This window comes from Rattus rattus, chromosome 6 (assembly GCF_011064425.1).
Source record: "Rattus rattus isolate New Zealand chromosome 6, Rrattus_CSIRO_v1, whole genome shotgun sequence".
Lineage (NCBI taxonomy): Eukaryota > Metazoa > Chordata > Mammalia > Rodentia > Muridae > Rattus > Rattus rattus.
In genome coordinates this window covers 116,287,872-116,313,156 of record NC_046159.1, presented here as the reverse complement: position 1 = coordinate 116,313,156, position 25,285 = coordinate 116,287,872, and the positions used below count along the sequence as shown (strand labels likewise).

Sequence of the window (25,285 nt, the reverse complement as noted above, 5' to 3'; positions counted from 1 at the left end):
TTAATTTGAAGACATTTAATTTATTTTGTCATGTCTCTATAAACATTAGGAATAAGGATTTTATAAATGGAAACTATAAACCTCATGTTATTGTATGACTTTGTATGTATGAGCCAAATGCTTTCTCTGATTTCTTAGTGATGGCCCAAGACCATACATTAAAGAGTTATCTAAGCATCTAAGCTTTCACATAGCTTATTTAGTCATAGATTTAGAGAAATAATTTAAAAGCCTAGAAAATGTCACAATATATTATAGACTATTTATATGTCAATATCTGTGGAGTGGTTGAAGGTCAAAATATATTATGATACAAATTAGCATATCTTAGCAACTTGATTTATTTCATATATGTGTCTATTCTAGTTTAAATTTATGCATTTCATACATTATTTTGAATTTTTAAATAAAATGAACAAAGTATACGAATGTCATATGTAATTCTTTTCCAAGTTTCAAAAATAAACATCAGTAAATTTGAATAATAAAATTTGTAATCGCTGACAAAATGCCATGATTATTTCTTTTCAGATGTGTAACTTAATAAGATTCTCAGTTCTTGAGATCACCTTTTTAAGTGTTCTTTGTCAAATGAATGTAAACTACAATTTGGAGACTCCGTGTTCTTGATTGAAACTGACTTATCTGCAAATATAGCTAGCCGTCCAATGGCAAAGTTATCATCATATTTAAACATTCCATCTTTGTGTTAAGGTCAGAAAGGCATTCTATAACAATAGTGTGCCTCATCTTTTTTAAATAATATGAGGTCCTCTGGGTTAGGAAAAGTGCAGCTCCAAAATAAATATTCTGGGATGTTAAAAAGGAAATAGAGGGCTCCGGGTACCCGAAGATTCATGTCATGGAAATGTGTCCAGTGCGTACAGTATAGGAGGCAGGCACTCTGAGGTTTTGGTTCTGAGATGTTTCTGACTGCTCTATGTGGCCAGTAATTTTGTTCGTGTTATCTTTTGGCTGATTTCTTTGCTCTTCTTCTGTTTTCAAATTAGCTTTCACCTTGTTGTTCATCACATGCCTTTCAGATCTATGCATGGTGTGGGTTAAGAATGAGTGATGGGGCTGAACAAACACACAGGAAGGTACTGCAGGTCTGAGGATAACATGGGAGCCTTTCCCTGCACTCCTGCATTTCAGTCCTAGAAGGACAGATCACATACACAACAGAGGGAGACCGGGCAGCCTACTGTGAACCGTCCATCTTCTGTTACGATTATTCCAAGGAGAATTGATAAATACCATTCAGTTACACCAAAACTGAGTTCATTCGCTGTTTTACTATTCATTAAGAGTCAGATGGCTAAATCTAACTAGCCTACGCAATATTTAAAATTGTTTTTATTTTGTGTGATATATACAGTTATGCACCTCATGGAATTAAGCTTTGAGCTAGTTAGAAGTCCCGTGCTGTTACATAGTTTAACACACTGATGACCTATTGATTTGTGTTATAACCAGCCAGTTAAAAATAAAACATATTTTTTACCATATGAATTGTAATGATAAATAAGTAGGCACTATGGTTTGCTTCATAATAATAGCATATGCTTGTACACTGAATACATTTAAATGTCTTTATCCTCAAATTCTGATTCAGACCCCATGCTCTGCATCTGACACTGTTTTCTTGTCTTCCATTGTCCTTCCCTTTGCTTAGATGGGTGGAAGGGGATGGTAGAAGGGTCTGCCTATAAATGACCAAACTTTCTAGGACCTCTCCTAGGGCTGTCAAGGGTAAGTGTCAAAATGAAAGGCAAACATTACCAAGGAACAAATTCCATTAATGAGTTCTTTGTAAGTAAATCCAATTTTCCCTCTCAGGAACTGTTTCTATCTCTCATTCATAGCTGGGTATGCAAGCCATAGGACCTCTCAAATACATCATAAAAAAATTAGGAGTCTTTACATTTTATGTGCCCATGTGAAATGGTTTTTGTTTTAATAAGGTATTAAGTATTTCATTAAGATTTTTCAGTACTGTAGGCACCTAGACAACCATAAGGTCAGTTATTACATTTATTTAAATGGCAAATCTGCACAGGAAGGATATAAGGGGGAAATTAATTGAAGTTCTCTTTATGACCTGTTAATCAAAAAGTAAAGCTATTTCTGAAAAGGGAGATGAAAATTATATTTGAAATTGAAACTTATGGTGAGGCATTTTCTACTGGCCCGAGAACTGGGATTTTTTTTAATCTTAAGGTGTTAATAGATAATTGAAGGTTTCAATAATTGAACAGAAGGAAGCACTGGCTAAGTTCAATAAACCCTGATAAATTCTAGGGGAAGTTTGAAGTAACTTCATATATGTATGGCTAGCAGCAAGTGTCTTCTATGAGGATGACAGGAAGACAGGGTGTACTTTTCTACACCAATACATCATTGTATGTGTGCTGCTCTCTTTGACATCAGCCAACACTAGGAACAGGAAATAGGAGATGTTTATTAAGTTAGAAGTGCATTTTGCATCATTAGCCATTCATTCTATATTCAGTAACCCTTCATTCATTTTCATATTGCTCATCAAGCACATAACTTTTTGCCCATTGAGGTGACAGATTCCCTGGCTTCGGCTGGTACCGTGACCCGTGGACAGAAAGAAGACAGGGAAATGTTCACAGGAAGATGACAGGGCTTGTTAGAAAAATGTACGGAAGTGCATGTCTCTAAGACATTCGGTAAAAGGAGGACAATGGAAGAGAATTTTTAGGGTAGTTAGGCTCTATTATGTTATCCGGCCCAAGGAGATCAGTGAAGAAAGAGATTGACTCTCAAGAATCCTAGAGGGGGAGGAGGATAGAAAAGTGTGGACATTGGTCTTCATGAAATCTAGAGGGAAAGCAGTCAATGAGTGAGGATGGAAATCAGTTGAAAGGTGGAGAAGGAAGTGTGCAAGTGCTGTACAATGGCTGAGCAACGGCTACTGTTTGCTCTGTGATTAAAAACAGGACAGAACAACATCAGCTCCTAATCACGAAGGGCTCGACTTAGAACACTACTCTTTTTTTTTTAATGATACTATTTTATTAATACATCAGGCATGATTCATTACATCGTTGGTGTATACAGCATTAATTAAAATGTATCTTAAGCTAAAATAATGTATGCTTTTGAGTATTGCATATATCAAATATTACAGAAGTACCTGTTAGATATATAAAAGGAAAGACAGGATGTATGAAAGAACCATGACCTTTGACCACTTCGAGTCTTGGACTTCCAGTTCACATCTTAAGAGGGAGGCCTCAGTACTTCTTTCTAGCAACAAAGGCGACAGATTTGCAAGTGGCAGAAAACATTCCTCTGAGAATCCATTGCTTATTCATTGAATTAATATTTAATGAGCCCCTACCAAGCACATAGTTAGGTGTATGGAATGCCTAGGTAGGTGTCGGGAACATGATGTGCACTTTCTGAATTCTTGAGGAATTTAGAACTGAACATTAAATAAATAATAATAGTAAAATGTGTTAGACGATTCGTGATCAGTGACAACTCTGAGAAAGACTTCAACAGTCAAAGATATGCCGTCATTAAGGTGCCATGGATGTTGAGGGTTGGGGTGTGTTGGGGAGGCAGAGAAGGAAGAAAGTCAAGATATCCAAACAATGGCTGAGTCAGAGCTTTGGGGGCCGAATAAAGTTTGAGAGCCGCAAGGTGTTCTACTCAGTGTTCTGTGATACTTTGGGTTATCTCTTTACCAAAACTTTCTTAGCTATTACCTTCTACCCATGGACGCTATATAATTAGAATTTTCTGACTAGGCTGAGATCTGAAATGGTTCAAGAACTTTGCAAACTGACCCATGAAGCTTTTTAACTGTAAGATCAATAAATCCAGGAAGGAGATATTTTGAAGTTTTTAAATGATTATTTCTTGGAGTAAATTTGTTTGTTTAGCAAATACAGATTTAGTAAGATGTTTCTGCACTTAACCTGTGCTAACTTAATGAGTATTCCAATTAGTCTACAGATGGTCCTGTAAAACCAAAGACATCGTGGGAGGGGTTTCTCTGGATATTGCCATAGTTTCCTCACCTCAGCAACTGAGGGGGAAATGTTCTCTTTGTTTATTAATATCAGTACAATCATGTAACATTGATTGAAATTTCAAACATTCAACCAAAGGATTCTAGGTTTGTTTACACGAATGAAAGCATTTCAGAAATCATTCATAATGTCCAGACAAAAATAATCTGGTTCACTTGCTGGGACAATCTGGAATCAGGGTTTGGAATTATTCAGCTGTGCGGTTGATTGATGCTTTAGTTACATCCTTACCCTGTTTGCTTTGTACGTGGTGTCCATTTAAGAGAAGCACAAACCTGGAGCTTCCCCCTGGGCTGCCCCAACTCTGAGAGCATTATGTCTTTACCACTGCCTTAAATCACACCCTTTATTTATGGTTGCTTGGTATTTTCTGGAGTCTATAGTGGTCCTCTCTTGTCTGGTACATGGAAATCGTTTTCGTCGGTCTCTAACTTTCTGATAATCATTCATAATACAACAATCAATGTTGTCTAAGGGCCCGAGAATGCTTTAGAAACAGAAAGCACCATGGCTTTTTCTTCTCATCAGAAATACAACCCTGTGGAGAGGCAGAGAGTGAAAGGCATCCGAGTGTGTCCATGGCGATCCGCTGACTGAGTGCAGGAAGTTACTGTGGCATTAAGCCCTGAAAAGGATTGATTGTTTTTGCGAGAAATCCTCAAGACATGCCTTGAATTCAAAGAGTCAAGTTCATTAAAATCATAAATTATCTGCTGAATCAGTCTCTCCTCACTCCTTCCCCCTCTCCTTCCTCTGAAATACCTTTGGCAGTCAGTGTTAAAGGACAAAACATGTTTAATTTTTCTTTAAAAAAAAATTGACGGAATAATTGGAGTCACTAAAATCAACCCCCTTGGTGATCTTCTGCCTTAAGAAGCTTCTGTTGAACACTTGCTCCCTCTCTGTAGCTCTGAAACTGATCGGTATCTTTCATTTACTTCCTAATGTCCCAGGACTATGCTAGTTCTACGTATAAAAACACCCCTTGGGGTTTTCTTCCTATTTCAAAAAGGGCTGCTGGATGGACTGACCATCCTGTGAAAATCAGATGAGATGGTACATGAATTCTTATTGCATATCCATGAAAGAAGGGGATATCTTTCTCTCCAACACAGGGTATGCCACAGTGCCTTCTTCCTGGATGACAGCCATCATAAGAGATGAGAAACCTGTGACAGCACCACCGTGGTTTCCGGATATGGGACCACCGTCATGAGTCACTAGCTAACCCCATTGCTGTATCACCAAGGAATGTCCGAAGTGTCTATGTGCCCAGAAAGGGTCTCCTAATGCCAAATAACTCCTATTCCTTGATGTGAGACCAGAGAGGCTTCTGAGAATCCAAACTTTATAAAGAGCATTCATTAAATATAGACACAGGTTTTTCATTCAGTTGAAGATGCATGTATCATTTAAAACCAAGTCAGTACTGTCACCTCCTTCTACAGAAATAAAGGTTGCTTAAAATTTTAACACTGTGGTCAAGCTTCTCAATAGAATGGATGCGGGGGCAGGAATATCCGTGTTTGAGAGCACCTTGACTTGACATAGCCAGGTCCTGGTGCATGCTGTTAGTTTATGATCTCTTGGAGTACAAAATACTTACTGTGAGATTTCATTTTGAACGTTGAATCAGTGTGTATTTCGTCTGATGTGGCAGATCATCCATCAAATGTTTCCCATCAAAACAACTTTGCTTTAGTGATATGAATGCCAGAAGTGTAAAGTGCAGGAGAGTGTCACATGAGGGCCAGAGACATGGTTCAAGGATTAAAGGTGCTCGCCACTAAGCCCAACACCCTGAGTGTGAACTCCAGAACACACCTGTGGAACACAATCAACTCCTGAGAGTTATCTTCTGACATTCATTCATGTGCCTTGACCCCCTCCCCCAATAAATGCTAATAAGTTTTTTAATCCCTGAAAGGAGTCATCTTTCTGTTTCAGTATCTTGTGTCTTTGTAGTATAGCCTATATAAATTTAAGGCCTAAATCCTTTCATGAAAACACCTTTTCTTTTCCTTAATTTGCATGCAGAGCTAGCTCCCTAGGGGTGGAAAAAAATGCTACCTTTGGTCGGTTGTGAGTTGCTCTTTCTCCTTTACCATCACCATTATCACCCTGCAGGAGTGTGTTAATTACCTTGAGATGTCCCAGTGGCCTAATAACTTCAGGGCTAGGTGCCAGCAGAGTCCTGGTTGTAATTCACTTCCCTAATACGGTTTTAGCTTGTTCTATCTCTTCATAGCCTCACAAATGACATGGTAAACCTGGGGAGAAAACATATTTGTTCTAACCGAGTTAGCTAGTCCAAGGATAATAATATCGAACCCCTAGCCAACCATTCGCGATCGTGTGTAAAATGTAGCTAGTGAGATCTATTCTCCAAGGCTATTAATTATACACTGAACAGCAGTGCTTTATACATTTTGGTCCTATAAGCACAATAATCTGTGTTATCTAGGACATCTAATGAGCATTTTTGAGCATCTGCCATTGCAGTAGGCATTCATGTTGTGGGCAAAATTTGTGAACAGCTGTCGCAACACTGAGCCAGTAAGATCCAGTTCTGTTGTTAGTCAAGATAGGTCGCTGACTAGAAGCTTTGAAGAAGCGTGTTGCGATGGGCGGTTGAACTAAATCCTTTTACTGGGGGGGGGGGGACAACTTTGCTGGTTCGGGGAATGAGGACTGTGCAGATACCAAGATCCAAAAAGGAAGGCATGTCCCTGGAAGAGAAAGTGGTATGCCTGGCAGAGAGTAAAGGTGCGGGATAGAGAGGAATCCAAATGCCAAGCAGAGAAACAAGACACAGATGAAACCAATCCAATGGTCCAGAAGGCCACAATAAGATCTGCAGCTTCTGCTTGCCTCACACTTTATAGTAGAGAAAATTAAGACGAGCAATGATTACTACCGAATCATCTCCAGGTAGTGACACATCTAACCATACTAAGGAAGTAGTAGCTGTCGTCTTTTTTTTTTATTAAAAAAACACCAGTGTCTAATGTGAATTGGTATCCAATAACAGTGGAAAGCAACACTAATGGCATCATTAAACACATTTAAAAAAAAACTTTACCAATGGGCAAAGTGGTTGGAAAAAATGTACAAGGTGTGAAATTTTAACAAACAGTGGGGCTATGCTATCTTCTACCTCCTTTCAAACAAGGAGACTATCAGTGTTCTAGAAGTCTTGCTGTTAATGCTGTATTTATTTTGAAAGCTGGGTATGTGGGGGATAGTACTGAGCTCATTCCGCTACTTGGGAGACTGATACAGAAGAGTCAAGACTGGAGACTTCCTTGTGGTACCCTAGAAGACTCTGTCTCAAATGAGAAAAGCCAAGAAAGTGCTTAATTTGAGGAGCATTGGACAGTTAGATGAGGATAGCCCCTCTAAGTCTAAGATTCAATATCGTACGTCCTGGTGTTCACACTGTTCTTCAGATGAAGCAGTTTACTATTTGCTTGCAAATGTTGATGTTTCTCTGTGTATTGCATGTCTAGTTGTAATGATCCAGAGCTCTGTGAGCTAAAACCAGGTAGCATCAATAAACAAGTGAACAGTTCTGCAATTGAACCAGGATGTACTATACACATCTTATCAATGTCAAATCTTTTTATATTGCTTTATTATGAAAGAAGTTCAAGAGCCTAAAAGAAATAGAAAATGATATATGTGACATAAGAATTAAAAAAAAAGCAGCACAGATCTTAACATGACATGTGCTGTCCCTTGCTGACATCGTGGGTCAAGGGGTGCTTTTGCATTTGTGGAAATAGAAGCAAGGGACATGACATTGTTAAGGTCAGCTCTCAAAGTGTCACTCTTCTCCCTAGGAATGAAGTGAGGCACCAATATTTCCATAGGCATAGAATTAAAATTACACAAGTCACAATGTCTGCCTTGATCTCTTTTTGAGACACACTGACTGGTCTTAAATAGGTTTAATGAGCAGTAACACATGGTCTATTTAGTTTGCTAAAGATACTGGCAAATCAAAAAGTTAAATCATTAAAACTCCATTGCAGAGGCAACAAGAAGTTAATTGTTTTGAAATGTTTCCTACGAATAATTTTTTTTCTAGACCAGTGGAAACAGTCTAAATGGTATTGATGACAAAAATGGGCTTCCAGTCCATCCCCGGGAAGGGAGTCAAGGAAAGCTCTCTGTTGTGCTTAGACGTAACTGGATGAAGAACCTATAAACCCGCTGGCAGTGGTTCAATCCACGCCTAGTTCAGAATCAGTTAGCACACAAAGCCGCCATTTTCCCACTCAACGTATAGACTTTAGGGGTTTAATTTTGCCTGTTAAGGAATCTCCTAGAACTAAGATGCAGATGAGGATAAGGCACTTTCAAGGATTTCATGGAGGACACTCTCCATCTGACCAGAGTGCCGTGGGGACAGTCTGTGGCTCTCATAGTTAGCTGTGGGTCTTGGTAGTCTGACCCTGCCCATTGTGTATAGACTTGGGTGTGGTTTTCCTCAATTTAACCTTAAAATGCTCTTCACATTGCATTTGTACATAGTGGGGTTTTTTTTGTTGTTGTTGTTTTTTGGGTTTTTTTGGGTTTTTTTTTTTTTTTTTTTTTTTTTGTTTTGTTTTTTTTTTTTGTTTTTGTTTTTTTTTTTTTTGTTTTTTTTTTTTTGGTGAAAAAAGGTAAGCTTTAATTGTTAAGCCCAAAGTGACAAGTTAAAATGGTTTTTCGATGTTCTTTACAGTCTTCAGAAGAGTTGTCCATCTTTAATTTGTTTGGTCGTTGTTTCAATGTTGTTTTGCAAGTGTAAATGTATTAAATTAAAGATCTAGTCACATCAAACATAGGCAAGTCATAAGAACATATGAAAAGGTCAAAGTCAGCTCCCCAGGACACTGTGTAGTGAAATTTACATCTCTGTAAATGTAGTATTTACAAACACATATCATAATTGCTGATAATAGTTTCAGTCCTGTGAGGTTGGCAGAGTATGGGTATTTTGAAAATATAATCTCAATAGCTTCATATTCTTCCAGAGTCTGACCAAAGTTTAAGCGCTCCTATTCTGCAGATTAACTTATTTTCTTCTAACTAGCTCTTATTTGAGGCGCTATCAACGTCTTGGTACCTCACCCTTTGATGTCTCCCATGTTGGTTGTTTTTAAAATATATGATTATAGTGTCAAGAGATATGAAAAATGTTCAGATTCTCGATGAACTCTTTCCAACTCACATTCAGGAAAGTTCAAACCAGGTCAGTCTCACATTTGTATGTAAAGAAAAAAAAGATTAAGATTCTTTGAGCATTAGTAAGCTTTAAAATAATAGCAAACCTTTGCCAGTCTGTTCACTGAACTCACGCTGTCTGTTTTATTAACTTGTAATGTGAGTGCCGTGTGCTTTTAGACATATCTACAGGTGTATGAGTGTGCACATGCACATGGAAGCCAGAGGACAGTACTGGGTGCTGTCTCTTAGGTGCTCCAAGTATCTTTTCAAGCAAGGTCTCACACCAGCCCAGAACTTTCCTAGCAAGCTAAGCCAGCAGGGCAGTGAGCCTTAGGGATCCATCTGTCTCCAGCTTCTTAGTGCTGGGCTTATGAGTGCACTATCACAACTGGCATTTTTCTACAATTTATATTTTTTATTTGATAGTTTATGTATTTATATTTCAAATGTTACCCCCTTTTCCGTTTTCCCCCTTTCCCATTCCTCCTACCCCTGCTTCTATGAGAATGCTCCCCCTCCCTCCCACCCACTCCCACCCTAACACCCTGGCATCGCCCTACACTGGAGAAACGAGCCTTCACAGGACCAAGGGCTTCTCCTATTGATACTGGGCAATGCCATCCTCTGCTACATATGTGGCTGCAGCCATGGGTCCCCCTATGTGTACTCTTTGGTTGGTTGTTTAGTCCCTGGGAGCTCTGGGGTGCCTGGTTGGTTGATATTGTTGTTTCTTCCTATGAGGTTGCAAACCCCTTCAGCTCCTTCAGTTCTTTCTCTAACTGGGGTCCCCATGCTCAGTCTGATGGTTGGTTGCAAGCATCTTAATCTGAATCAGTAAGGCACTAACAGAGCCTCTCAGGACACATTCATATCAGGCTCCTGTCAACAAGCACTTCTTGGCATCAGGCCTTTTTTTTTTAAAGTCAGGAGTTCTGGAGAGGAAACTTGGGTCCTTGTACTGTAAGACAAGCACTTTGCCAACTGAGCTCATTTCTGAGCCCCAATCTAGCAATTCTCGGTAGATATTGTGTCTGTAGTAGCACTGCAAGCCTTGCTTGGTTACAGAAAATGCCCAGTTCAGGCTCTGTCTTAGTTAGGATTTTACTGCTTTGAACAGACATAATGACCAAGGCAAGTCTTTTAAAAGACATTTAATTGGGGCTGGCTTACAGGTTCTGAGGTTAGGTCCATTACCATCAAGGTAGGAGCATCCAGGCAGGCATGGTGCAGGAGGAACAGAGAGTTCTACATCTTCATCTGAAGGCTGATAGTGGAAGACTCTCTCCCAGGTAGCTAGGATGAGGGTCTTAAAGTCCACGTTCACAGTGACACACCTACTCCAACAAAGCCACACCTTCTAATAGTGCCACACCCTGAGGTGAGCATCTACAAACCATCATAGTCTCTGTATCCCCCATTACTAAGAGTCTTCCCCAGGGTCACCCTCATAAATTCCAGGGTGTTCCCATTGCATCAGGTTTCCACATCACCTCCCAAATTCCTCCCAATTTTAGTTGTCTCTCCCAGTACTCTCTCCCTCCATTTCCCCCAACAGATCCCTCTTGTTACCATCTCCAGCAACCCCAGTCCACTAACAAAATCTATCCCATTTTCCCATCCTTTGAGCATATGTCCAAAAGTGATATAACTGGGTCTTGAAGTAGATTGACTTCCAGTTTTCCGAGAAACCACCATATTGATTTGCAAAGTGCCTGTACAAGTTTGCTCTCCCACCAGCAGGGGAGGAGTGTTCCCCTTGCTCCACATCCTCACCCAGTTAATTTTTTCTTCTGTCCATATTTTGCTCTTACTGATGTGTAGAAATGTATGCGGTGTAGAAATTTATGCCTTGAATTTAACAATTATAAAAAATTAATATATCTATATATCAAACTGTCTCCTAAATATGTATTTATTTTTTATGATTCTGCCCCCCCAAATCCACAGCATTAGTTAGAGAAGCTTCTTTGTGCAGGAGGGTGATGCTTGTTGCAGAGACTGCTAATGTACTGAGAGTGACCGATGATTGCTAAGTCCTAAATAGAACACTTCTATCATTGCCTTCAAGGCTTAGGGACCATCACTGAATAAGGCTTAGAAATAAGGGCCAGAGGAAGGAGGGGAAGAAATGTTGTAGAATGCTATCTTCCAGGCATAACGCTGTTGCTGACTGAAGAACTGACAGTAGCTCCGATTAGCTGTACAGGACTGAACTTGTCAAAGGGACAAATATGTCCCTTTAGCAAAACAGTAGTACAAGTTTCACCCAATATTGCCTAGGACTCCTTATCCGTGAGCTCTTGGTACTGTTTATGCTACTTGGCATGAATTCGCTCCTGTGGAGCAATCCAACCAGAGAGCACTTGGTTACCTGTATAACAGTCTTGCCACTCTTGCACTAGTGAGCCGCCTTGACTCTCAGGCCAGTCATGTGTCATTAGAGCGCACAGCTTGGTAAGACTCTTGACGTCTCCCTCAACAACCTGCAAAGAAGTTTCCAGCACCTTGAAAACTAAGGAGCAGTGCAGTTTCCAGCATGATTTCTCTATGTGCGTCCTTGTTATTTTGTGCATTATTCACAGGTGGCACTGTACTCTGAAGCTGTTCATATTAGTGTGCGAGTTGTTTGGGAAACCTGAGCGATCCATCATAGAATGGGGCAGCAGATGTTCTTCCAGGCTGAATTTCAGTGTAAGCCGGAGAGCAAAAATCTTCCTGGAAACAGACCAATTTATATTACTAACTGGTAATACACTACTACTGTACACATGATTTGACAACACATAATGACACAGTGATATATAATACAAATACAATAGCAGTTTAATGATTTATAGTGTTTTGACTGTCTTTGCGTTTTTTTTTATTTGAATTTCTCTTCCTACTTTTCATACTTTCACTTCATTTATCTTTAATACATTGTTATTTCTATCCCTAGCTTTATTATTACTATGCCTTCAAACACTGGATGCTTCTTTTATGGCAGAGCAAATTCAGTGTTAATTATTGGTATAAAGTATGTAGCTATGCTTGTTTAGATGATGAAATGAGTTGTCTATCTCTCTTTTTTTTTTAAAAAAATGATATGTAATCCATAAACTTTATTTTATACATCAACTTACCCTAGGCTGCAATAATGAAAACTGTCACCACTCAGTTAAATCCATGAGATAAGAGTTTCAGACATAAGCAGATTCTAAAATATTTTACTATTATTATTACTATTGACATTATTTAAGATTATGTGTATTTGTATGGGTATGTGCATGAAGTATGGTGCCACAGAGGCCAGAAAAGGGAGGTAGATCTCCTGGAGATGGAGTTGGAGATGAGCCACCTTTCTAATCCCAGACTTTAAGTATCAATAACTGGTATACAGAGAATGAGTTAAATATATTCCCATGATGCTGTAGAAGCGTATTCATTACCGTGAGATAGATCAGTAATTTGTTTGTGAAAAATAGACATTATTAACTAAATAAAGGATGTGAGTGAGGTTATGTCCAATCTGAATATCCACCATTTACAAAACACATGTATATCCCTGTCCCGAGACCCAGCGATCATCATGGAGGAGGTAAAAAGACTGTAAGAACCAGACATGATGGTTGACTGCAATGAAACAGGGTCCTCTGGATGTGATAGGGTCATTATACATATGGACTCACAGAAACTGTGACTGCACGCACAAGATTAAGCCAATTAAAATACTGGGATCCATAGAAGTGGTGGTCATGAGGTCCCACCATTAGCTGAAGAGTGATTGGCAGTTGACTGCTGATTGGGGAGAAAGATTCAGGTTCCTTCATGGATGTATAGTCCCTGAGAGGCTACCCATGGTCCAGAAAATGAGTCTATTCCATGCACATACTAGCCATTCTAAGTGGACGCAATGGGCTTAACAAAAGGAGCATAGGAATTCGGGAGAGAAGACTGTGTGTTGGGGTATAGGAATGCATGAGAAGGGGATGGATTTGATCATTATGTGCGAATATGAAACTCTCAAACAATAAAATAAAATGAACACATAAGATCATAAGCTGCAACTGTCTGTAAGTAGAAGAGATTATGTGATTTAAAAACTATTGTGCGTATCTACATTTTTCTAATTTATTTAAAACAAGCATGCATGAACACTTATGTGATAAAGATTACTGTGAGCATGTTTTTTTTATTTTAAAATTTTCAATCTTAGAAATATAAATAAGTCATGGGAGGTTACAAGTGTGTGTTTAAGAAAATACACTAAATACTATCCAAGGAAAGCCTGTGAGCTGTCATTGGAAACTACGAATGGAGTTGGTAAATATTTATTTCGTAGAGTTATTCAAACATCTGGAATTTTTTGTCTCTTTAAGTTTACGATCTAAAAACAGATCACTTGAACTTAAAACTTATGTTTATTTTTTCATTCATTTATTTTGTTTAGTCTTGATTAGAGCTTCCCCTCCCTTCTCTCCTCCCAGTCCCTCCCTCTCACGTCACCTCTCCCTCTGCCCCCTCCTTTTCTCCTCAAAAAAGGAGAGACCTTCCCTGGCTATTAGTCTGCCTTGACATATCAAGTTGTAATAGAACTAGGCTCATATTCTTCTCTTTAAGCTAGACAAGACTTTCCAATTAGGGGGGAAATATCCAAAGGCAACAGAGTCAGACACAGCCCCTGATCCTTCTGTTAGAGGTCCCATGTAAGGGCTAAGCTATACATCTGTTACATATGTGTAGGAGGGGTAGTCTGTCCCATCCTTGTGAAATAGTCACCACCTGTAACTAAGCAAGACTTCCAATGGAGGGATGGGAATACCAACACAGCCACAAAACTTTTGACCCACAATTTTTCCTGCCTATAAACGTTATTTTTTAATCTAGAATTCCTCGTTAATAATATAAATTAACAAGCCCTCCTATTTTACACTGTATTCCTTCTTAAAGCTTGAAACTATCAATTCTACCAATGCTTTTAAGCCTCTGGAGAAGGCTCTCCAGTGAAGTGCTCCCTTTCAACGCTGGAAGGTGGCTGAAATTGAAGAGTTAGAGTAGGGCCCAGTGATGTATACATTTTATATAGAAATGTGTTTTTAGAGAGTTGGGTTACATTGATAGTAACTAATGGTAAGAAAATGTTTGATCGATTACTATATCCCAAGGAGACTATATTATGTGACTGACTATAATTAGGCAAGTCATATCCACAAATGTTTGTGTATATGTTGCATGAAGTAAAAAGGACAAGCTGCGTGATTATTAGAAATGAATGTCAAGAAGATGTGCAGAGAAAATCTAGCATCAATCGGTTAGCCTTAAGCAAAGAATTGGGTTAATGTGACTTATATTAAAATGATACCAAATACTCTTTACTCCCAGGAGAATTTAATTTCATATGGAAAGTTTGCAACAGTTGGCTGCTGACCTTTGATCGCTTGGATAATGAATTCAAGCTTCTTGTAAGAAAGACAATCCCAGCAGGGAAAGCTAAGCACACACTACATTATGGTCTGAAGATGAACTCTTCTCTTTGGACTTGTGTTTTGGGGCCAGTGGTGGTTGATCTGGTAGCACTATTTTGGGAGGCTCTAGAAATGTTAGAAGGTGAGATCTGATGGGGGAGAGTAGGTCGCCATCACTGAGCCCTTTAGGATATAGCCTCCCTGACCTTGCCAGGTGCCCTGTTTCCTGCCTCTGATGAAGATAAATGAGTCTGTGCTCTCCCACAGCTAGGATGTTCTTCCCACGTACTTGGGGACAAGCTAAAACAAATCCCCCCTCTTACATGGAGTCTATCAGCTATGCAAATGTACTGTCCACTACCAGAGAGGACTTACTTCTGTGTGTTATGTTCATGGGAATTCTTTCATCACAAGGGGAGTTCTTTCTTAAACTCTCGTTGTGGGTTTTTATTTTATTGTATGTTCCTCAAAGAAGAAATTTGTTTTATATTCAGTGACAATAGTTATGACTGCTGTCAGTGTCGATCTTTTAAAAAATCATTGCTGCATAATATCTTCATGTCAAAATATTTAGTGAATAATTGCTCTGGTGATACTAGACTGTCTCCAGATTTCTGGCCCCTTATTCAAGCTTTACAAGTCAGCTAATTTTCTTCATGAACATACTTCCACCCTGTTACTTCGGATACAATGTTTATCTTGTTACTCCATCATCTTTTTATTTTGAAGGACATCAAAGTTTACCCATACATGAAATACATTCAGTACACTTCCATCAACTGGATAGACTGCATTTCATTAAAACCAGACACCCCAGGAAGAAAAGAAAAGTAAGGTGAAAAGTAGAGTTGGAGAGATCCATATGACCTTTCGTCACAGTAAAGATTCCCAAGAATATGTCTCTAATGACCTGAGGCTTACGTGAGAGTTTGGCTGGCCCTACAACTTTTGGAAAGCTCTGTTGTTTGTCTGTCCTACTCAGCCCTTTCTTCTGCCGGAACACGCAGTCCTTCCTGTCATGGCTTTCCTTGTCAGCCTTTTTCAATAGCTTCCAAACTTCATTCTAATTATTTGGCTACTTCCCCACCCTTCCGGGTTCTTCACTCTGCTGAAGAGCCTCAGTGATGTGTTTAAAGGTTATGGGGTGTAGAAATAGTCTCTACTTGGGCACGTCCATCTTCAGAAGTCATGAATGCTAAACTTCAAGTTTCTATCTGTGGTGCTATATTGTCCCCGGCTCTCATTCTGAGAACCACTCTAGTTCTGTTCCCTTTCATATTCTGGACACTCTATGATAGTAAATATCCACATATCTTTATGTGTACCATAGAACACTGTTCCTACAATCTATAATAGGAGGCAGATCGTAATATTGATCAAGATGTAACAGAGGCTTTTCTCAGAGTAAACTCAGAGTGATTTTATAATTAAAATATTAAGGATACTTTAGTAGGAAATGAGCATCGCATTTTTATTTGGAAAGAGGGGCTTTTAAAACTTGAGAAAAACAGTAATGCTAATTATCAGGGAGAGTAAAACTTTGCTTTACATGAGTATGAAGAGTAATAAATATATAGTTGTGTATATGCTTATATGTATATTCCTGCTTTCATCTATTAGGTTGTTTGAAAGTTTTTTTTTTTAAATATATAGTCTTGAATTTTATCTGTGCCATGGTCCATGTACAGAGGTCAGAGGATAAGTCACTGGAGTTTCCCTCCTTCCACCTTGTGAATTCCCAGGATTGAATTCAGATCATCATTCTTGGTAGCAAGTGCCTTTATCCACTGAGCCCATTATATTGATTCCTAAGGCAGGACTAAGATGAAATGGGCTGAAAAATAAATATTTAAACTTATCTGAGAGTATATAAGCCAAATCTCTTTCAAGGTTTTAAGTAGGTCAAACGTCACTTCATTAAGAAAATATTTTCCATAACAAATTTCAGAGTAACCTTTTAAAAAATTGTCCGCGAATATATTTATTTACCTATACTTCGCGTGTACATCCCTTAGAATTTCTCTCCTACTTTCATAACTGCAATCCAGGTTTAAACAGACAGTACTAGGTAGGGTTGAGACATTTTCTCAGTTGAAGTTTCCTTCCTCCGATGAGTCTAGCTTGTGTAAAGTTGACATAAAACTAGCCAGTACACGCTTACTTGGTAAAATAAAAATAAAAATAAAAATGTCAAAGTTAAAAAACTGAAATCCACACAAAAAAGAAAACAACTCTATAATTTATAATTTTCATGAATGGCAAATGTGTAAGCACTTTGATAAATTGTACTTTATGTAGGGTTTACTGGCTTCAGTATATATTATGCCAGGAAAAAAAAATAAGAGCCTGTTCCTCTTTTCCTGCTCACTGGAGCTATCACATCTCATCTATCCGACCTCGGAGCTCAGTTCTTAAAGTGGGGTACTCTCTCACGCCCGAGGTCTGTGTAATTAGCATGTGAATGTATAACGGCATTGTTTGAAGTAACAATTAAGGGAACAATACAGAAAGAGGCTGATGAGAGCTACCAACACCTGGGAATCCTGTATTGAAACTGCTTCCCTAATGTATGTAATTAGAAACCGAGGACAAATACGCACTGTGTGGTGATGAAGCCCTGTGAGGAAAGCCAAAAGTTGGCTCACCTTTTGCTGTCATTCTTTGTAACGAAATGTTAAAGCAAGGGTTTACCGTTACACTTACTTCAAAGGACCGCTGCCTACGTACAGTTAGTTTTAGCACAGTATCTGATCTTGGCAAATCATCAAAATGGTTCTACGTGATAAAAAAAAAATACCTACCATTAAAAATGACACAGTTAAGATGCACAAAAGATTAGAAAATCGCTTCTTGCAGTGTGGGTACAAAGTTTTAGGGGGAGACGTCCGGTTGCTGGCCAGGACAAATCACGTGTCCAGTCAATCTTCTACGACTGACTCTTTTCAGTTGTGCGCAGACCTCTGGCTTGCTACATGACTTTGTTTTACTTCCCTTGAAGTGATACAAGGATCCTGATCAGGAGACAGCATCTTAGGAACGTCATGAATAGCCCCTTAACCCTGGGGCAGGATCAGTGAATGGGGAAACAGAAACTAGGCCTTAGAACTTTGCTTTTATCAATGACTACATGTGCAAACTATTTCTCTGGCTAATTGTATTGTAATGAAACAGAATCCACACCATCCCCCCAATTGTTAAAGTCTAGTGGTTGTGTGTGTGTGTGTGTATGTGTGTGTGTGTGTGTGTGTGTTTTCCAATACCCAGTCATATGTATTCCTTTATCCTCAGCATTTAAATTAGTCTACATAACTACCATTTTAAGAGAAATTGATTTGCACAATTAACAGTGAGTCTAATCTCATCTTTAAGAAGCAAGCCAAATGCACACAGAACTGTCTAAAACAGCATTATTCATAATATACCCCGAATGGAGACTACCTGAGTACCCATTGGATGATGAGTGGGTAAATAAAACAGGGTGTGTCAGTTTTCAAAACAGAGTTTTCAGCAAGTAGATATAAACATTCTAGAAACAATGTTTTCAAGGCTACTGTGGTCAAAGAGAACACCCAGAGCCAATCTCACTTCAACTCTTGGGGTAAGGTTTTCTAAGGGCTATGATGCGCTAGCTGCTGGGGAAATTAGGGCCCCTATGCTTGTTTTAACAGATTTTTTTGTTTTGTTTATTTGTTGTTTTTTGAGACAGGGTTTTTCTGTGTAGCCTTGCCTGTCCTGGAACTTGCTCTGTAGACCAGGCTTCCCTTGAACTCAGAGATCCACTTACCTTTCTCCTGAGTGCTGGGATGAAAGGTATATGCCACCAGCACCCAACTTTCTTAACATATTTTTATCCAAAGGAAAAACAAACTCAGGTAATAAACTCAGGTAATAAACTCAGGTACTTACCATGTGTTGCAAGTGTCCACTGATGCTTCGTGACAAGAATATCATTTCCCTTTATGGCTGTATTCTTCAGACCTGGTTCCCAGTACATGGGAAATTTATTTCCAGGTTGGTAATTAAAGATTTCTGCATCTCAACAGGAAGAGAAAAGATCTTACAGTCCAGCATTTCTGCGGTAAAATGGTAGTCTCAGACAACGGAGGTTAGGAACCAAGTACCAGGAACTAACTGGTCAATGTTTAGTCAAGCCTAGGGGAACCTGTCTCAGCTACCATATAATGGAATACCGCTGGTGTTAAAAATGCATAAAAGCTTTGGTACAGGAGCAATAAAAACATGTAAAGTGAATGAGACTGATCACAGAGTCATTCATTGTATAGTTAGGTTTACATGAAATGTTAGTCATATTTAAATACATAGAGAGTAGGTAGTAAGCGATACTTTTCCCCTTTAATAAGAAAAACATCAATATACAACATGTACCTTTATGTGTCAATACTCAGATGAGAGCTATATGGTCTGAACCCCATCTTAGAGTGGACAAGCTCCCCAAGTTCGCCAGTAAACTGTGGCCTTTAAGAATAAGGAGTTCTGTGAACTGTACCGATCAGGTCTCAGACACAGCCTGCAAAGATTTCCTGTAGCTACACTGAGGCTGAAACAGAGCAGTGGCATTCCTGTAGTCGGGGACTATGGCACATGAATTAGTACTGTGAACCCTGATGCCTGGATGGTGAGATGGGTCCAGGCACATTTTGAGTTACACAGAATGAAGATCAGAAGCAGAAGCTTCTTTTCTTCCTCTATGAATTGTGCCACAATTTCCCTACAGCCTGTCTCCTTGAGCCATGAGGCATCTGCCTCTTTCACAATGTTCCAAGCTTCCCACAGTCTTACCTCCACCAGATACTGCCCTTCCTGTGGAGATGAATCCACTTTCAACGTCCAAAATAGCCTTTCTCCTTGTCATAGTCCTACATTAAGGATTTCAGATCTTGAACTCGGAGACAGGCTGTCCTTTCTGGACGTGTTTTCTTTGGGATGATGCCTCCCAGTTGCTGGGAACTTTCTCTGCCTTTGCCTAAACTTTAGCATTCTTTACAAGCATTTCATATACTTTTCGCTAAGTGCTCCAGATGTGTTGACGTTGATAATGGTGGAGATGTGGCTGAATGGAGATATTGGGAGGGAAACGTAGAAAAGACTGTTAAAGGTAACCACCAGTGGCGTGAAAGATTTGGACAACTTATCATTTTTAAGTTTTAGCCACCTGTCTTTCTTCAAATTAATCATTTTTATTTTTCTTGGTTCTAGACTGGGCTTATGGATACTACAGACAGCAGAGGAAACTTGTTGAAGAGATTGGCTGGTCCTATACAGGTATGGATGTCTCTTACACAGTGAGAAGTAACAAAAACTTCCTTTGCCCTGCATTTTTACCTCATATAAAAGGAATTCTTGCAGCCTGGCATATTATTTTTGTCTACTTCCATGTGGTCCTATTAATTGATAAAATATTATTGGTAGAAAATTATTATTAGTGGGCTTCTCATGAATTTGGTATGATAGCATATTGACTAGCATTGAACTTCGTTCTCAGACCTTTATCTGTATTTCTTGGAAATATGCATAACCTACCTGAGTACCAGTCTTTTTTCATCTGTGAAGCTGAGGGCTAGGCTGAGCATGAAATGAGTCAATGGAGTGGAAAACACTTTCTTAAACCTTTTTCTTTTTAAAAAAAAAAAAAGACAACTTCCACTAAGTACTAGCTACTATCATTGAGAGTGATTATTTTTCACTCATTCTACAAAGGTTGATAATGTACATTTTTTTCTGAGTAAGGTCTTCCTTATGCATGTCTATGATTGAGCTCATTGGACCCAAACTTTAAAATTATTTTGTGTGATGACTGTACTTGACTTGAGTCATCATAAATACCTGAAGTAGGTTAGAAAGAATACTAACCACAAGTCATAATCAAAGCTTCACAAAGAAGAGAAAGTAAAGTGTTGATGAGAGAACACGAGAAGAATCTGGACGGACCACACATTTGGCAACCAGTAGGGCTATTGTGGACAAGCACTGTAGTTGGGCACTGAATAGACTTACAAACTAGTTGATGAGATGAAATCAGAAAACAAGGCACTGACCATAATTTGGGGCTTGATTTCACTTAAAAAACAAAACAGCAAAATGTTAAATTTTATAGATAGACAGGCATTCTCCTTTTTATTAAGTTTTGTTAGTATACAAAACAATGGGTCTCACTATGAACTGTTCTTGTTTATACTCACCCATACAATATCACAAACGCTTAAACGCAGAAGCAGGAAGTGCTTCTGTGTGGTTGGTTCAGGTCCAAGCTTACTGTGGGTAACTATACAAAGCAGTACCACTGACTGCTATCGTGATTGGTTTTGAAGGGCACAGAACATAACAGAATATGTAATCAACTTGAACATGAGAAGGTGTCCTAGTAGCATCTCCTTTTAATATTAGTAACAGGACAAAATGGCAGGCTAGCCACGTAACAGTTACCTAGGCCTTAACATTGCATCTAGGCCTTAATATTTTACCCAGGCCTTAACAGTTCTTAAAGTAGGCCTGAAACTGAAGTGATTGGAAGTTTTATTATTTAGCTACTCCCTTTGTGTTCATATAGCTAAGTCTTATAAGTAATAAGTGTTGTGGACAGTTAATTTTGTCATTTATTTATGCAATTTCTAACTAGGAAAAAAAAGAATGGGGGTTTTGAAGAGACCCAGTGCATACTTTCTGAAGTTCATTTTGAAGAAATCACTCAGTAGAAATGAGAGACATCTCACTGAGTGCTGCTCAGGACTGGGCGTTTTGAAGATCTTTACTAATTTTACATGTGTGTTCAATGTCTGTCTGTCTGTCTGTCTTTCTTTCTTTCTTTCTTTTTTCCTTCTTTCTTTCCTCCTTTCTCTTTCTTGTTGCTTCTTTTCTTTCTTTTAATGACATTTGTTATTTTAAATTGCCTCTGATTGTTTCTGAAATCATATTTTAAAAAAATAATAATCAAAGCTGGGTATAGTAACCCACACTTTTAATCCCAGCACTCAGGACACAGAGGCAGGTGACTTTCTGTGAGTTCAAGGTCAGCTTGGTCTACATAGTGAGATCTAGGACAGCCAGGACTGTATAGAGAGACCCTGTCTCAAAAAAAAAAAAAAAGAAAGAAAGAAAAAAAAGGGGAGAGGGGAGGGGGAGAGGGGAGGGGAGAGGGGAGAGGGGAGGGGGAGGGGGGGGAGGGGAGAGGGGAGGGGGAGAGGGAAGAGAAGAGAAGAGAAGAGAAGAGAAGAGAAGAGAAGAGAAGAGAAGAGAAGAGAAGAGAAGAGAAGAGAAGAGGAGGGGTGGGGAAGAATGAGAACAAGGAGAAAATTCTCAGTTGGAATATGGGAAGCAATCAATGGGAGGAGTGGCCCTTGGTCCTGTGAAAGCTTGATGCCCCAGTGTAGGGGAATGCCAGGGTAGGGAGACAGGACTGGGTAGGTGGGTGGGGGAGCATCCTCACAGAAACAGGGGGAGGGGGTGGAGGGAGGGGATAGGAGTTTCCAGAGGAGAAACCAGGAAAGAGGATAACATTTGAAATGTAAATAAAATATCCAATAAACAAAAAAAACCAAAGACCTGTCCTTAATGTTCATATATAATAATAATCTAAAAACCTATGGAAAATAGGTTTTTATTTTATAAACACAGTAAAATATATATGAACAAAAATTATCCACAGTTCTGTCTATTTGAAATAGTTTAGTTTTCTTTCGTGAGTTTGCTCTTACATTGCAACATCATGATTGAAATCCACAACTATTCACCTGAGCATCTTTAAAATGGACTTTGATTAAAAGAATTGCTTGATCAAAGGGCTTTTCTAATTTATAATATCATATTTTTACATTCATCATAAGATACAGCCAAACGAACATTTAAAAGTCATACCACTCATTTCATTCCGACATTTTCACTAGTGTTAATTTTAAAAGTTCAATGAAATTGTTAGTAAAAAGATCACATTTTTAATATTTTCCAAACTGAAGTATTTGATTTGTTGTTGAAGAAATCACTCAGTAGAAATGAGAGACATCTCACTGAGTGCTGCTCAGGACTGGGCGTTTTGAAGATCTTTACTAATTTTACATGTGTGTTCAATGTCTGTCTGTCTAGGTTATGTTGTTGGGGACATGATAATGTCAGGTGATGTCCAATTAATAATGTATGACATAAAGACTTAAAATCAAAAGTAAGAGAGCCTTAGGATCGACCTGTAACTTTACTTGTGCTTTTATGCATATTCATGTGATGCTCATCTGAATGAATTTAGGTCTGCATTTGATTTTAGGATGTGGGCTAGTTTTTCTCACATTCATAACTCAGACACCATAAAAGTTTTAAAGTAAGCTATTGTAGGTAAAAGATGAAGGCATTTCATCTTTAAATTGCATTACAATTAGTACTTTCAAGAAATTTAACTTATTTTAACCTTATTAAAATAATATTGAGGCTAAAATATATGAATAATAACATAATTATCACAGTCAAATTTTAAATACTGGAAAATAATTGCTTACTTTTCTATTTCTGAAATGTTAGAAAGTACTGAGTGACCAAAAGTAACTTCTGATTATATGGTCTGAATAAATTTATACTACTAAAGGATTATCTAGGAAGTTTTCCTAAGATTACTTTTGTTATAGTGATTAAAACTAAATAATTTCCTAATTCCTACTACTATTATGCTTTCTTCTTTAAAGAAGAATATTGTTGAAAGTTGATTTTAGGTAGGTAATATATTTGTATTGCTATAAAATATCTTTTTCATGTATGAATTATTTATGCTACTGATTGAGTTATAAGTTTACTAATGAATAAAAGGTAGTTTTCAAAAACTATAATTTTGTATACTTTATAACTTTATATCTAACAACTGCAATCATTTTGGATTTATTTTCATCCAAAAGATGAATCCTATGTTTTATATTGAATTGCTACTGTTAAGCCTCAATAAGTGGGAAAGGCAAATGCCAGAGAAATTATTCACCATGGCAAATGATTGTTCTGCACAACGTCTGCTGACCTCAGATTCTGCACGGTGTGGAGGCAAACCATCTTCCCAGTACTTCTTAAATGTGACTCGTAGTAGTTTTAACAAGCTGCCTCTGGCATGAGCTCTTTGCCAAGGGCTCTTCATGAGGTTTAAAAGTTCTACATGCTTTGGCTTTTAGAGTTGCATTTTTCCTTTCAGTTCCTAAGAAACTCACAGGCTGGATGCTTCCACTCCTTCTTAAAAGGGGAACAAAAATATCCATAGGAGGGGATATGGAGGCAAGCTTAGAGCAGAGACTGAAGGAACAGCCATTCAGAGCCTGCCCCACATGTGGAATATATACACAAACTAGATAAGATGGATGAAGCAAAGAAGTGCAGGCTGACAGGAACCGGATGTAGATCTCTCCTGAGAGACACAGCCAGAACATGACAAATACAGAGGCGAATGCCAGCAGCAAACCACTGAACTGAGAACGGGACCACCATTGAAGGAATTAGTGAAAAGACTGAAAGAGCTAAAGGGGCTTGAGACCCCATAAGAACAACAATGCCTACCAACCAGAGCTTCCAGGGACTAAACCACTACGCAAAGACTGACCCAGGGTTCTAACTGCATATGTAGCAGAGGATGGCCTTGTTGGGGCACCAGTGGAAAAGGAAGCCCTTGGTCCTGCCAAGGTTGGACTCCCCAGTGCAAGAGAATCCCAGGGGATGGTAAGGGGGGAGTGTATGGGAGGAACACCCTTATGGGGGAGGGGGAGGGGATAGGGGGCTTAATGGACAGGAAACCAGGAAAGGGCAAAACATTAAAATGTAAATAAAGAAATATATCCAATTTTAAAAGAAAAAGGGAAAAAAATAAAATGAATAACTAAATAAAAAATTAAAAGATAAAAAGTAGAAAAGAAACTCAGGAGACACCTCTCAAAAATTTTTCCACTTAGCTGTTTTTTTTTAAAAAATTTGTAAACAAATATTAATCCACTGTTGTTATAGAAGGCTCACCACACAGAACTACACGTACTGAGTAAATCTGGCTTAGTCTACTGATCAACAAACTTCCTAGTTTCAGAGGTCATGAGAACAGGTTATTTTCCTTCAATGAACTTCCAAGCGAAGAACCCAGATGAAGATCAGGGCTATTAACGTAAAGCACGCAGCAAGCCTTTGTGCACCCTCCATTCCCCAAATGTAGAATCAGAGAAAGGAGTTCTTTTAGGTTAGGGGGAGCTAGGATTCCCAGCTCTCCAAGCAAGGGCAGCAGATAGACTAATGGAGAGACAATAGAGATGTTACCATCTTCCTCTGGTTCCAGAAAAGCTGGGTGTGCCTCGTGAGCTAAGAAGAAAGCAATTTTACCTGTCAGTTTCAGTAGACACATTAGCAACAATGCAATGCCACTGTACAGTAGACTATTATTTGGGAAGTTAGCCGCAGAACTACTCCTCTGAATGGCCTGACTGAGCCAGACATGGCACGTCACCTGGCCAGGCTTGGATCGAATGGTCCTGTGCATACATAATGAACAGTTCTTCCCTCTCTAATCAAGTTGCCTGGCCCTGCCCTTAACCAACAGCCTGT

The 25,285-nt window shown here is 38.8% G+C and overlaps 1 protein-coding gene across 1 annotated transcript in view; it reads left to right on the top strand.

The window, feature by feature from the left end:
- Ptprz1 (protein tyrosine phosphatase receptor type Z1) overlaps nt 1-25,285 on the top strand; it is a 181,425-nt gene that overhangs the window by 29,931 nt on the left and 126,209 nt on the right. The window contains exon 2 of the mRNA XM_032906900.1: nt 19,943-20,008. Coding sequence (XP_032762791.1) covers nt 19,943-20,008 — 66 coding nt within the window. The remainder of the gene's footprint in view (nt 1-19,942; nt 20,009-25,285) is intronic.